This window comes from Bombyx mori, chromosome 24, assembly GCF_030269925.1.
Source record: "Bombyx mori chromosome 24, ASM3026992v2".
NCBI lineage: Eukaryota > Metazoa > Arthropoda > Insecta > Lepidoptera > Bombycidae > Bombyx > Bombyx mori.
Window position 1 is genome coordinate 841,762 of NC_085130.1, and position 12,959 is coordinate 854,720.

At 37.3% G+C, this 12,959-nt stretch overlaps 2 protein-coding genes across 6 annotated transcripts in view; one reads left to right on the forward strand and one right to left on the reverse strand.

The window, feature by feature from the left end:
• Positions 1-7,806, reverse strand: part of LOC101736701 (dynamin-like 120 kDa protein, mitochondrial) — a 28,709-nt gene extending 20,903 nt beyond the window's left edge. For 2 of the 4 annotated variants that reach the window (XM_062675593.1, XM_021346324.3), the window contains exons 1-9: positions 7,227-7,806; positions 6,460-6,679; positions 5,364-5,499; positions 4,553-4,666; positions 3,991-4,077; positions 2,853-3,004; positions 1,963-2,144; positions 1,365-1,475; positions 368-497 (exon numbers count right to left, since the gene is read on the reverse strand). In XM_062675593.1, coding sequence (XP_062531577.1) covers positions 368-497; positions 1,365-1,475; positions 1,963-2,144; positions 2,853-3,004; positions 3,991-4,077; positions 4,553-4,666; positions 5,364-5,499; positions 6,460-6,679; positions 7,227-7,255 — 1,161 coding nt within the window. In that variant the 5' untranslated portion in view covers positions 7,256-7,806. Of the gene's footprint in view, positions 1-367; positions 498-1,364; positions 1,476-1,962; positions 2,145-2,852; positions 3,005-3,990; positions 4,090-4,552; positions 4,667-5,363; positions 5,500-6,459; positions 6,680-7,226 lie in introns of all 4 variants that reach the window. The other 2 variants (XM_021346325.3, XM_021346323.3) reach the window with 1 other exon arrangement.
• Positions 7,807-8,493: 687 nt separating this feature from the next.
• The window catches only part of LOC101743627 (EH domain-binding protein 1), a 31,291-nt gene continuing 26,825 nt past the window's right edge, over positions 8,494-12,959 (forward strand). Inside the window, exon 1 of one of the 2 annotated variants that reach the window (XM_038019736.2) lies at positions 8,494-8,725. The gene's annotated coding sequence lies outside the window, so the exon portion shown is untranslated. The remainder of the gene's footprint in view (positions 8,726-12,959) is intronic. The other variant, XM_038019737.2, reaches the window with a different exon arrangement.

Here is a 12,959-nt window from a genome sequence, read left to right on the forward strand (position 1 = left end):
TGAAGAATAAAGTCAGCCACTTATATCCGTCTTCTCCCAATATCTTCCATACTTCTACTGGTATATCGTCTGGTCCTTCTGACTTTCCGCTTTTCATACTTCTCACTCATATTAATCAAAATCTTATAAACTAATATATATCAATATATCGATAGAGGTGATATTGTTTCCAAATTTTAAACTTTAAATGGCTTAAAGGTAATTCATTCTTTGAAAAAGTTTTTCAATCAATGTCACCCCAAACGTAGCATCGTTTTATGCATTATTCAATGCTACATATTGATTGCATCCTGCGTGAGGACCCTTGACCCCCCACCGGACCTACCGGCGGCACGCGAGTTACAAAGCGAGGTGGCAGTGCAGTTACCGAGATGACTCCGGGCAGGTCCACCAGCACCATCCGGTGCAGGCCGGGCCCCTTCACCGACATCGAGATGACGTCCGACGAGACCGTGCGGCCGCCGCGCACGCTGTTGCGCATGCGCAGCTCCACCTCCCTGCCGAACATGACGCACTTCCATTCAAATATCACTCATTTATTAATTTCAAACTTTTTTTTTTACGTGACGTCCTATAATTCGATGGAGCCGGCTGCACGCACGAAAAAACGACTCATGCGGCGTTACCTCGCTCTGAGGCGTTCCATTTAAGGCTTGAAGTGCAAGCGAGAGCGCGCAACGAGCGACAAAGAGGCATAATCGGCCTCCGCGTTCGGCAGCGTTCGACATCTGTCTCTCCGCATCCGCGTGGACAGCTGCTATACATTACATGTTACATACATTTACATGTTTTCGTCAAGTATGAAGTTCAGTGAAAAGTGAAGTGGTGTTAATTGTCCATACAAAATATCTATCAAACAAAAAAATTAAAATTTTCTTTTGAAAAATGAAACTACTCCATCAGTATTTTCTTATGACGTTGTCACGTTCAACTGTCGTCAGTACAGCTCACAGCCCAACTGATGTTAAGTGGTTACTGGAGCCCATAGACATCTACAACGTAAATGCGCCATCCACCTTGAGATATAAGTTCTAAGGTCTCAGGTATAGTTACAACGGCTGCCCCACCCTTCAAACCGAAACGCATTACTGCTTCACGGCAAAAATATGTGGGGCGGTGGTACCTACCCGTGCGGACTCACAAGAGGTCCTACCACCAGTTAAAAACCAGTTTTATTGCCCTTGTAGGCAGACGAGCATACGGCCCACCTGATGGTGAGTGGTTACCGTCGCCCATGGACTTCAGCAATGCCAAGGGCAGAGCCGCTGCCTACCGCTAAAATTTAACTTTTTTACTAATTAAGTTTGATTTGATTTGTTGTTCAATTAATTGTTTAAAACACCTATTGTGACGAGTGCACTCACTTCCTTAAGTCAGCTAAATCTGATTCCTTATTGAGATCAAACTCTCTGGAGGAGTCCCTGAACTGCGCTACGTGGTACGGGCCCTCGGACAGCGTCACCTTCACCGGGGCTCTGGAAACACACAACCCAGTTTTATACTTCACACACTTCGGAGTAAAGGAGTGTATGGAAACCAAATATATATTTTTAATAAATCACTCACAATCTGGTCGTATATTAGGATTCCATCTTATGGGTACCAGAGACTAACACACATATTTATATATATAGGTAAATATAGATATAGATATGTACTAAGGGTTAATTATAAGAATTTTAATATGATTATCTTTACTATGAAAGCAATAGAATTTATAGGGATGGATTGTGACAGTATATGAGAAAACAGAAACTGAGAATCTTGCCTAAATGAAGCCACGATTCCGCTGTCTTTAGGAAATAAAAATTTAGTATTCAATACATAAGAGTATAAAAGTGTGTAAAACATATTGGCATGAGGGCATTCACCCCTTAGATCAGCTGATTTGTTAATCATGTGTAAGTGCAAATAATTGTTGAAGTCGGTACGTCGCCAGAGCAGTAGAGTGGTCCCACTGACCTGGTGCACATCTCGCCAGCGCCGCGCGGGAAGATCCTGGCCTGCGCGATCATCTCCAGCACGGAGGTCTTGCCGGCGGACTGGTCGCCCACCACCACCACCCGCGGCAGCCGGTCCGCGCCGTCCGCCTCCCAGCCCGCCAGCTCGTCCAGCACGGACGAGTACATGTCGATCAGTGACCGCTGCAATACAACTACTTGTGTGGGCATCGGTACAGTTATTTGGACCTACTTCTTCATCTCTAGTTACGTCAGGATAAAGATGTTTGTGGACAATGTGGAAATAAGCTTATGTTCAGATCCAAGCAAATAAGTCTGTGTTTGGGTTAACACAGCATTCTCGTGGATCTGAAGAGTCAGGTAATGATGTTGAAAGGCAGGAAGGAATTGCACAATAAACTTAACCATTTATGGATTACATTTGGTGGTAGGACCTCTTATGAGTCCGCAAGGTTAAGTACTACTGCCCTGCCTATTTCTGCCGTGAAGCAGTAATGCGTTTCAGTTTGATGGGTGAGGCAGCCGTTGTACTGTGAGAATTGAGACTTAGAACTCACGCCTGGATGGAAAAAAAATTTGTAGGTGAAAGATCTCATAGCTCATCTTGTCTTCATTGATTAGAAAGATATACCAATGCCACATATGCATAAAATAATATCATTTACTAACTAAGTATAATAAAGAAAAAATACTTCAGAGGCAAACATTAGGTTAGTTTTCAGTTTCAATTTCATTAATCATTATTTAATTATGCTGAATAAGGTCAAGACAACCGGTTAAAGTAATAAAATCATAATCTCATAGGTTCTTGATAAGTGTGATATTCAAATCACTCTAGCTCTGTCAAGCTGGTACGAGAGTGTTGGATATAATGACACATCTCTGACTGACCTTCATCTTCTTAGTGGAAGGTTGCCTGCCTTGTTTCAGCAGCATGTTCTGCTGCCTCAGCTCTCTGTTCTCTTGTTCTAGCCGCTGCAACTCCCTCTGGTAGCGCGCCTGTAGAGCCAGTACTTCCTCTTGCAAGGCGTGGACACGTTTCTCTACAAAAACGCATGTTTTCTGAACTTACAAAGTTATTGACATAAATGAAAACCATTTTTTACTCATCATATTTGATATATCAAAAGTGTACTAAGTTATTTTTCATTTCTCAATTACATGTATGATGTGTCACCTACCCACAATTTAATTTATCATTAGAAGGATTACATTCGGGAATATCAGGAATTTTAAATTTAAAAAAATAGTTTAAAAATGAATCAGGTTTAGATGCCAAAAACAGAGACTACACGTGAATATTAAGTTATTTTTCTAAGTCGTCTAATGGACGGTAGGCTTCTGACTTTGATCAATAACCTAAATGCTGCTTGCTACCCACCTTGAAACATGATTTCTAAGGTCTCAATTTTACAGTACAACGACAGCCCCACGTTTCAAACCGAAACGCATTACTGCTTCACGGTAGAAATATACAGGGTGGTGATACCAATCCGTGCGGACCACGAGACGTTCTACCACCAGTAATTTCTTGATTACTTGATTATTTGATTTTATTTATATGATACGCCGGTAAAAGTAACACCGTCTATGACCGAATAGCCGAACGAATATCGAAAGTACTAGTAAAATCGAGAAGTACAACGCCATCTATTGTCAGATAGCAGAAATATACATCCAAGCTACTCGACTTGTCCAGAATGTACTCGATAAATCTAGGGATGTCGTATCGACTATAAAAGTGTTGCAGAGATGGCACGGATCGCCTGAAGCGAAGCGGAAGAAGTTAATTGAGATTTTAAAGTGTTCTGTAAGTGTTCTAGGTGCTAATACAGTTTTAATTTGTAGGTCGGCAGTATTTTTATTTATCCCGAACCCCAGCTTGTAACATATGCAATGTTATTTCTTCACTGTGGAAGTCATCGTGAACATCTGTTAAGTACCTTCAACAGTTGGTACCCGCACAGGCGCTACGGATACACCCGGGTAAACTGAGTGACATAGAAATGTGAGCAAGTCGCGGACTCACCGTAGTGCGCGGCGTCGTCGGCGGAGCGCGCGGGCGGCGGCGACGCGGGCCTGCTCTGGAGGTTGTTCACTATCTTCGGAGCCGGCTCTGAACAATACACTGCATTGGATTATCTTGTGTTCATAAATCAACGTTCAATAAATAGTTTATCAATATTTTATTATTTCAGTAGGTAACTAAATTCTATTTTAATACTTAATGGTTTTTTTTTGTTGCGTAGATGGGTGGACGAGCTCACAGCCCACCTGGTGTTAAGTGGTTACCGGAATCCATAGACATCTACAACGTAAATGCGCCACTCACCTTGAGATATAAGTTCTAAGGTCTCAAGTATAGTTACAACGGCTGCCCCACCCTTCAAACCAAACGCATTACTGCTTCACGGCAGAAATAGGCAGGGCGGTGATACCTAACCGTGCAGACTCACAAGAGGTCCGACCACCAGTAATCTTCTAATGTGAATTTTTAGGTATGGCAACACCTACATTGCCACTCAATTTTTTAAATAAATTTTACTAACTACAAAATACATTTATTATAATTCTCAAAAGTTATGGCTCACCTAATCGTTGTTGATTGTTAACGGCTGCGGCCGCCACGGCATCTTCGTACCTCTGAGCTAACCACTCGCGCAGCTCGGTGGTCCTGGCAACACCAGCTTCACGGAGTCGTGGATCTAATTATGACGTTTTGTTACAGAAGTAGCATCTCAGACCGGGGAGGATTTAGTCTGAAGTCTGTTTATGTTTTCAAATATTTAAAGGACAACATGTAACACAAGGAAAAATAGGCAAGCAGCCAAGTTTCCCAGATGTGTCAATTAAACTGCTGGAAGTCAGATGAATACATTGTTCTGACAATGGAACATGGGGAAGCAACATGTGAGACTTGGGTTCAAGATCAGCTATCCATCTCTTGGTTTAGGGCATGTTAGTTTAGGGCATGGACAAAGATATTTAAGATGTAGAGGTACCAGCCCATATCAACTCAAACTATTACGTAGGGGCAAAGTCAAGAAAACTTAGTAAGATTATATATTATAACTGTCTAGTACAGAAAATGGTAAAGTTGTCTTTGTGGAGGCTAGGGTAGCAGCACTCATGTGGCCAAACTAGTTAATATCATATGAAATCCTCTGGATTACAGTCATGGCTTATCATTGGCCAGGGACTAGAGAGTAAGGTAAGACATTAAACAGAACAAGGTTGGAACATAAAATAAATTTGTAAGTTTCATCACTTAAAACACCATTTCAAGATTAAAGACATTTTTCTGTATTTATATGAGCGTAATGTGGCGTTTTTGTACAATAAAGCTTCTCTACTATTAAAAGTAAAGTTCTCTACCTTTTCATTTTAGTATTGACAACTTACCAATCTGCAATTGATCACCGATTTTATCTTTTGCTGTAATCAGTGTAGTTGTAAATCTATCCCATTGTTCATTGTCGGGGAGCAGGTCATTTAACCAGCCCATATCTGGAAGACCATCCTTCCACTCGGCATATTTCTGGAACAACCAAATAGATTATCAACCAGTTTTCCTATAATTATCAGCAAGACATTTTTATACATTTTTAATAAATGTCTATATGCTCATGAAAGTTTAATAAAACAGAAAAATTTGTTTATATAGCCTAGGAATACTTTATATGATGATACTGGTAGTAGCTGCTATAGGCATTATGAGCCTGCTTAGATGAGTGGGGGGTGATCTTGCCTATTTTTAGTGTGAAAGAAACACTTGGTGTGTTTTGAACTTAGTGGTGACACTGAACTGGTAATTTATGATTGTATTGTAATTATATGTAATTCTGGATTCAGGAAACCCATTAACCCTAGAAAGACAAAATCAGATAATTTTAATCATAAATTAGTTTTGACGTGATGGCCTCTTATAATATGATGGAGCCGGCCGCCGTACGAAAAAACATGACTCATGAGGCGTTCCATTTAAGGCTTGAAGTGCAAGCGATAGCGTGCAACGAGCGACAAAGAGGCACAATCGGCCTGCGTGTTCGGCAGCGTTCGACATCTGTCTCTCTCCTACTTGAGTGAGCGATGAATCCACGTGGACAGCTGCTATACAATAATACATTTACATGTTTTCGTCAAGTATGAAGTTCAGTGAAAACTGAATGTAGTGTCAATTGTTTATATCAACGATAATTGCGATAATTGAAAAATGAAACCATTCCATCAGTATTTTCTTATGACATTGTCATGTTCAACTATCGTCAGTAAACCGACTTTACAGACAACCGATTTTTTTGTTTAGGATTAATATTTTTAAACATATAACAAGAACAACACAGCTAGATGCAAAAATAAATCTCTGATTTTAAGGATTTTTTTGATGTGTGATGATGTATGTGTATTTCCATATATTAATTTTTATTTTTGTAAAGACGAGGAACATACAATATACATAGTGCTAAACAGTTGTTCAGCCTTGTAGTAAATGTCTCACCTTATTCAACGTCATGCCTCCACCAACGGCACCACCGAGAACTAAGTAACGAATTTTCAACACTCCTCTAATAGCCCTTGCAACAAGCATACCATAGCATCTTCTCTGCACATGGCTCGTATCTATTGGTTTGTACAGTAGCATGCTACGTCCAGTCCATATTGAGAATGCTACTGCTCGTTTGTCGATGCTGACCCATGATGTGTTCTTAAATGATGATCTGGAAAGTTTTTTTTGTACAAATTTACTTATGAATTTTCAGAGGTAGTTCTGATAAGAACTTTTTTCATTTTAGTTGTCTACAACAAGAATCTATTAAATTGTGAACAATTTATTTATTTATATTACAAAGTTATTTTTGGTTTATAATTTATGTAGTAGTAAGTTCTAGAGTTTCCATTAAGTTTATAATAGAATCCTAATAACTCAAACATGCTACATATAAAATCTTACATTACAATTCCAATTTAAAAATAGGTAATAATGTATAATTCTAACTGAATTAACAACAGTGACAATCATTGGCTTTAAGCATCACCATCACACATGTCTTGAGGGATGCGAGTGTGTTGGGGAGTGGCCACAATATTAAACTCGGTTTTCCATGGTTAAAGAATGAAACTAAGTACAAATTTTGATGTCTGGAAAACAGCTTTGGCCTCCTGGCTGTGGCTTCCGTGAAAAATTCGGATGGTTGATTTTCAAATTGTAAATATATAAAAAAATATTGAAATATTAAGAAAAAATATGTTTGTTAAGTGTCGTACCTTACACGATTATGTAGTATTCTGGACATTATTTATTTTGGTTTACTGAACAACATAGGTAACCAAAAAATGTTTTTAAAATGATAAATTATTTCATAACCTTAACCGGTTCAGAAAAGGTAATCACGTAATACACATAAGAAGTTTGTAATATGTAACAAAAAATATTAATGTATATTTATATAACGCAATCAACTGTATATTTATAAAGAAATCACGGATTTTCAATTCATATTTTGGATTTTTTGACAGATCATCTATCAAATCAACTATTTGAATTTTGAAAAGTGGAAATAAAAGACATTTCCATTACATTATCTTTGCGTTTTATTTCTGCCATATTAAACATTCGATGAATCATATTTTAATTACTTATGGAATTTTGTTGTATTGGTAACTATCATTATTTATAAAAATGACTCGAATTTTATCATAAAGTTTTGTTTTGGGGAAAATAAAATTATAAAATTAAATGTTCTTGCACTGTTTGAGCATATTGTAAGAAAAAGTGTCCACACTGTCCAAGTTGTCCATCGGAAATCGACCAACTAGAGTGGCGCAACCGTAGCCAGTGGTGCAATTTAAATGATAGTGCCAAGAGCTATCAAAGTAATATACTGAATAAAAAAAAATGTGTGCAATTCACACGTGGTAGAAGTGAAACCTTCCAAAATTAAAATACAATTATCCTAAACGTCTTAGGTATATGTAAAATTTTGTCATTAGTAAATAATTGTAAGGTAGCGCCCTCTGTGAATTGATATTTTAATTTCACGTATAATCCTAAATTAAAATTCACTACAAGAGCTTTCATACACACGTTAGTATTAAAAAATCTCACAGATGGCGCTGTATTAAATAGTATGTATATTTCTGTCTCATTCTTTGCTGGCTTCATCCTACACATTTTTGTATTTGTGTCTCTTACCTGTCGTTTTTTCCGTTGCATCAGGTTTGAAATCACAATGATTCTAAAGAAGTTTTCACTTCAAAAATAAAGATTTCCGTTTTATTATGAAAAAACTGACATAAACAGACATCGAAATAGAATAACGTTGATAAATGATTTGAGTACACACATTCAAGACATTTCACTGCGTTTTGCTGTATTTATACCACTTGCTAATCTACTGCTATTTTGGTGAGTTTTTGAGTTGTAATTTGCTGCTTACAGCTAGACACTTTATCAACTCCCATTTAAATCCCTTAAACAACAATTTTTCTTAGCTCTATTCTCTGCAATTTATGGTCTTTATAGTAGTTTTTTACTTCGATTAAAATGGCAGCCCCATTTAGTGGCCGTCAGTAAAATGTCAAAAAAATTTATACAATTTTCAATGAATTTTAATTTATCACAAAACTGGGTTCATTCGAACCGTTGTTCGTCATAGTGTTGATAAAAAAGCGCTCGAAAAAGAACTTTTAATTGTGAAAAGTGTTAGAAAACTTATCAGTACCACGATGGAGTGTATTTACTGAAATTTTACTTCGGCTACTACGTAAGTGATTCTCCCTTAAATCACAAAGATATCGCAGGTTCAATGTTTACTATCATTTAATTGTTTATTCATACAGGAAGTGATGATATCACGACCGGATCTTGAACTTTATTGTGGAAATTAATTGTCAAGTGATAAATTTTATTTTTAGTTCTAGTATAACTACACGCCTAACTGTACCGTATTTTTTTCCTTGTTCTGATATTAAATGTCGACATTTAGTGTCGTTTTATGCGCACTGGTGTTATAAAAATAATGAACATATAAAGCCGATGCTGCTTTAAGGAAGTTTTTTTTTTAAAACGCTATCGTTCTTTAGTATACCTATCCTATATAAATATCGACGCTTGAAAGGCAAAAGTGACTAAGCGACAATGCTTGAACTTTACAGTAGACTAATTTAAAGTTAAAATACCTGAAGAAAAAATTGTTTTTTAACGAATCTAGCTGTAGCAGAATCTAGCTAGTAGCAGTAGGATTGAAATGATTTTATATAGACCTAGAAATATATTTTTTTTGCGCATAGAATATGGTTATTGCCTATCATTTATGTACAAAGCAGTTATTGTCGCTTAGTCACGTTTGCCTTTCAAGCGTCGATATAAATATAAATGATAATGGTGAACACCTTTATTGATAGATATAGAATAATTCTGATAACAAATAGCATTCTTTTAACATCATTAAATGTACAATACAAAAAATATTTTAGCAATTTTGCTGTGTAGCATGTAGCATATTATTAACCTTTCCAAGAATACAATATAGAGTAAATGATATTTAGACTTTAAACCAACAAAAGACAATTAATATTCTCAGCAACAAAACAGGCTAATTTTAGATTATTGAAAAAAATAATTAATTGTAAACAATTACAAGTTCCTTGTGCCTGAAAATGTATTTTAAAAAGTAATATGCTTATTCACTCTTTATAAATTTTTCTTCTATCTTTAATTTTTTTTTGCTTAGACCACAGTTGAGCTTACAGCCCTTCTGGTGTTAAGGGGTTACTGGATATTCATTAATATATATTAAAGCAGTTTTATAAAAGGCATAGATGCAATACAATACTCTATTTATTTATAGGTTAATTGGCTTAGTATTTGCAAAATTAATATTGTAGCTATAAAATGTGTTTGTTATCATAATAATTAATTTTCCTCATATAAGGGATTCCTCACATTTTCCTCAAAATTAGTTCAAAATATCTATTATGATTAATACATTATTTATTAAATAAGAAGCATTTTAAGCACAAAATAAATCAGTTTTATGATTGATTTCACATTTAAACATTTCATTGTTAGATAGTGGAGTAGAATAATTTAGTTTTTAGTTCCCCAACCAGTGTAGTGTTTCTGTTTAAAAGGTGGGGCAGTTGTCGTACTAGAAAACTCAAATTTACTCATATCTCAAGGTGGTTGGGTGGTTAGCAGCATTTATGTTTGTAATGTCTATGGCTCCAATTGACACTTAACAAGAGGAGTACCGTGAGCCTACCCATCTAAGCAATAAAAAAATTAAAAATAAAACATATTATTTAGTCAAGGCTAATGGCCAACTGAGCAGTAGTAATAGTTTGGTGGTAAAACTGGTGGTTGTGGTGGTAGTAACAACAAACTGCCAATTTCTGCATTTGCACATTCCAGCTGAGAAGTACTGCTTAGGATATCAAACAAATTATATCAAACAAATGGAAGTTTCAACCTCAGAGCTTAAACTGATCCAGGTGAACTGCCGTGTTGACCTTACAACAGGTTGACTGTGAACTCTCATTTTAATGGCCTTGACTACAACACATAGTGTATTATGTTGAAAAAAAAAGAGTGTAGACACGAATATGTTATAAGGATATGAAATATCTAGCTTAAAGTCTGTTAAAGAAATACTAACTACATCTATACACGGAAATTTTAAAAGCTACAAGGTTAATATCGATACCAAAAGTTTGTAAATGTCTTGTAAATCTGTTAGGAGTGTTAAGTAATATAATTTGAGATCGACAGTTAATAATACTTTGTATTTGTGTTTCGATTAATTAGCATCACTGAATGCTGGCTTTGTTTGTGAATTTTTAAAGGGTAAATGACTTCTTTATGTTTGATTTTAAGTTAAGTTTGAATTATCTTAATACAACTACAACTTTGCGGTAGGCAGCGGCTTGGCTCTGTCCTTGGCATTGCTGAAGTCCATGGGCGACGGTAACCACTTACTATCAGGTGGGCCGTACGCTCGTCTGCCTACAACGGCAATAAAAAAAAAACTTCGAAGTCGTCGTGGCCTAAAGGATAAGACACGAATCGAGCAATGCACTGGTGTTCGAATCCCGCAGGCGGGTACCAATTTTTCTAATGAAATACGTACTCAACAAATGTTCACTATTGACTTCCACGGTGAAGGAATAACATCGTGCAATAAAAATCAAACCCGCAAAATTATAATTTGCGTAATTACTGGTGGCAGGACCTCTTGTGAGTCCGCACCACCGCCCCGCCTATTTCTGCCGTGAAGCAGTAATGCGTTTCGGTTTGAAGGGTGGGGCAGTCGTTGTGACTATACTGAGACCTTAGAACTAGTTAGAACTATATCTCAAGGTGTGTGGCGCATTTACGTTGTAAATGTCTATGGGCTCCAGTAACCACTTAACGCCAGGTGGGCTGTGAGCTCGTCCACACATCAAAGCAATAAAAAAAAAAAAAAAACTTCCATCTTGCTCATGGGGTCACGGGCTCACCGGCTCACCTTGAGAGAATTGCTGACACTAGCTCTAGCAAGAGCAGTGCTTCGCTGAATCTACTACCGGATCGGAATCCCTAACCACTGAAAAGATCCGGCGAGAAACTTAGTGGTCTATGGGCTAGTTCGCGTGTCGAACTCTTCATCGTAGTGGACGAGTTTGACGAGGACGGTGACTAGTGTTTGACGAGCCTAAAAGCACCGAGACTGTATCTGGGGAATCCGACAAGACATGTTTTGTGCGACGGCGGCTTTGCTTTGCCTCGTCGCGATCCAAGCGATATGGCTTCTCACAAACTGTCGCTTGCGTTATCATAGTTATCAAGCTATCAATGTTATTGCAAGTGATTTTGGTCAGGACGTTCGACATAACGGCACAAAAGACCCGCTCTTTTAAAAATTTCTTAATGCCAAAGTGTGATTATAGATTGTTTTTACGTAAAGCGTTCAGGGCTCATTCGAATCCCGCAACAAATGTTGTTGCATCTTAAAACTATAAATAAACTCGGAACAATTTGTTTACGCGCTCCGCAGTCTGCAGTCTGTAATAAACGCAATGTTTATAATTGTACTTGCTGAGGTCAAATGTGTTTATTATTTTGACCGAAATTAACTTGTTTCGATTTTAAAAAAAAGTATGTTGCCTCTAATATAATTTTTGTCTGTGTTTATTTAGTGTGATTAATGATATGGGGATTTTTTGGCGGGAACGCGAGGAGTGAAGTTGTGTGATTTGTTTTATTTTGTCTATTTAGTGTTTCTTCGGGTTTAAATGTGTAATAATGGTGGTTTATTAACTGTTTAATATCTGTGAAAGTGCACAAATGTGGGAAAATGAAACAAAGCCGCTGGACGTAACTTCTCGAGATCCTCCAAAAAGTCCACTGAAAAAATCTTAGTAAATGACCACCATTTTACTGGGATTATATTTCATCCCATTTCATTTCATTTAATTTCATTTCAGTTGATTAATGTCTTAAATTAGTCGTCTTCATTTCATTTCACTCCATAATATCATGTTTCATAAAAATATGAATATAAATTAAAATAAGACATGACTTAAAGGTCTCAGTTACCAGGTCATAAAATCCCTTAAAAAAAAAAAATAATGATATGGGTACGAGAGTAATAGTTTTGTTCACTTTAGCTAAGGGGCTCTGTGGCAGGTTGGGATACTAGTGTTCACATATGAATCGCACGTGCGCGCCGTAGCTCCCAGCGGGCACGCTCACTGTGGGCACGTGTATAATTTGCGTGTGTGTTCAACTAGTGGCGCGACGCCATCTAAGCAGTTTGTATTTATTGAAAGAGATAGAGATTAGGAAGCTCTTGGCAGTCAATGTGGTCACGCACTCGTCAAGAACATAGCGGGCCCTCTTGTTGACATATCAGTACTCACTAACGAGGATCCTTTATCATAATTTCGGTAGGCAGCGAACTTGGCTCTGCCCCTGGCATTGCTGAAGTCTATGGGTGACGGTAACCACTCACCACCAGG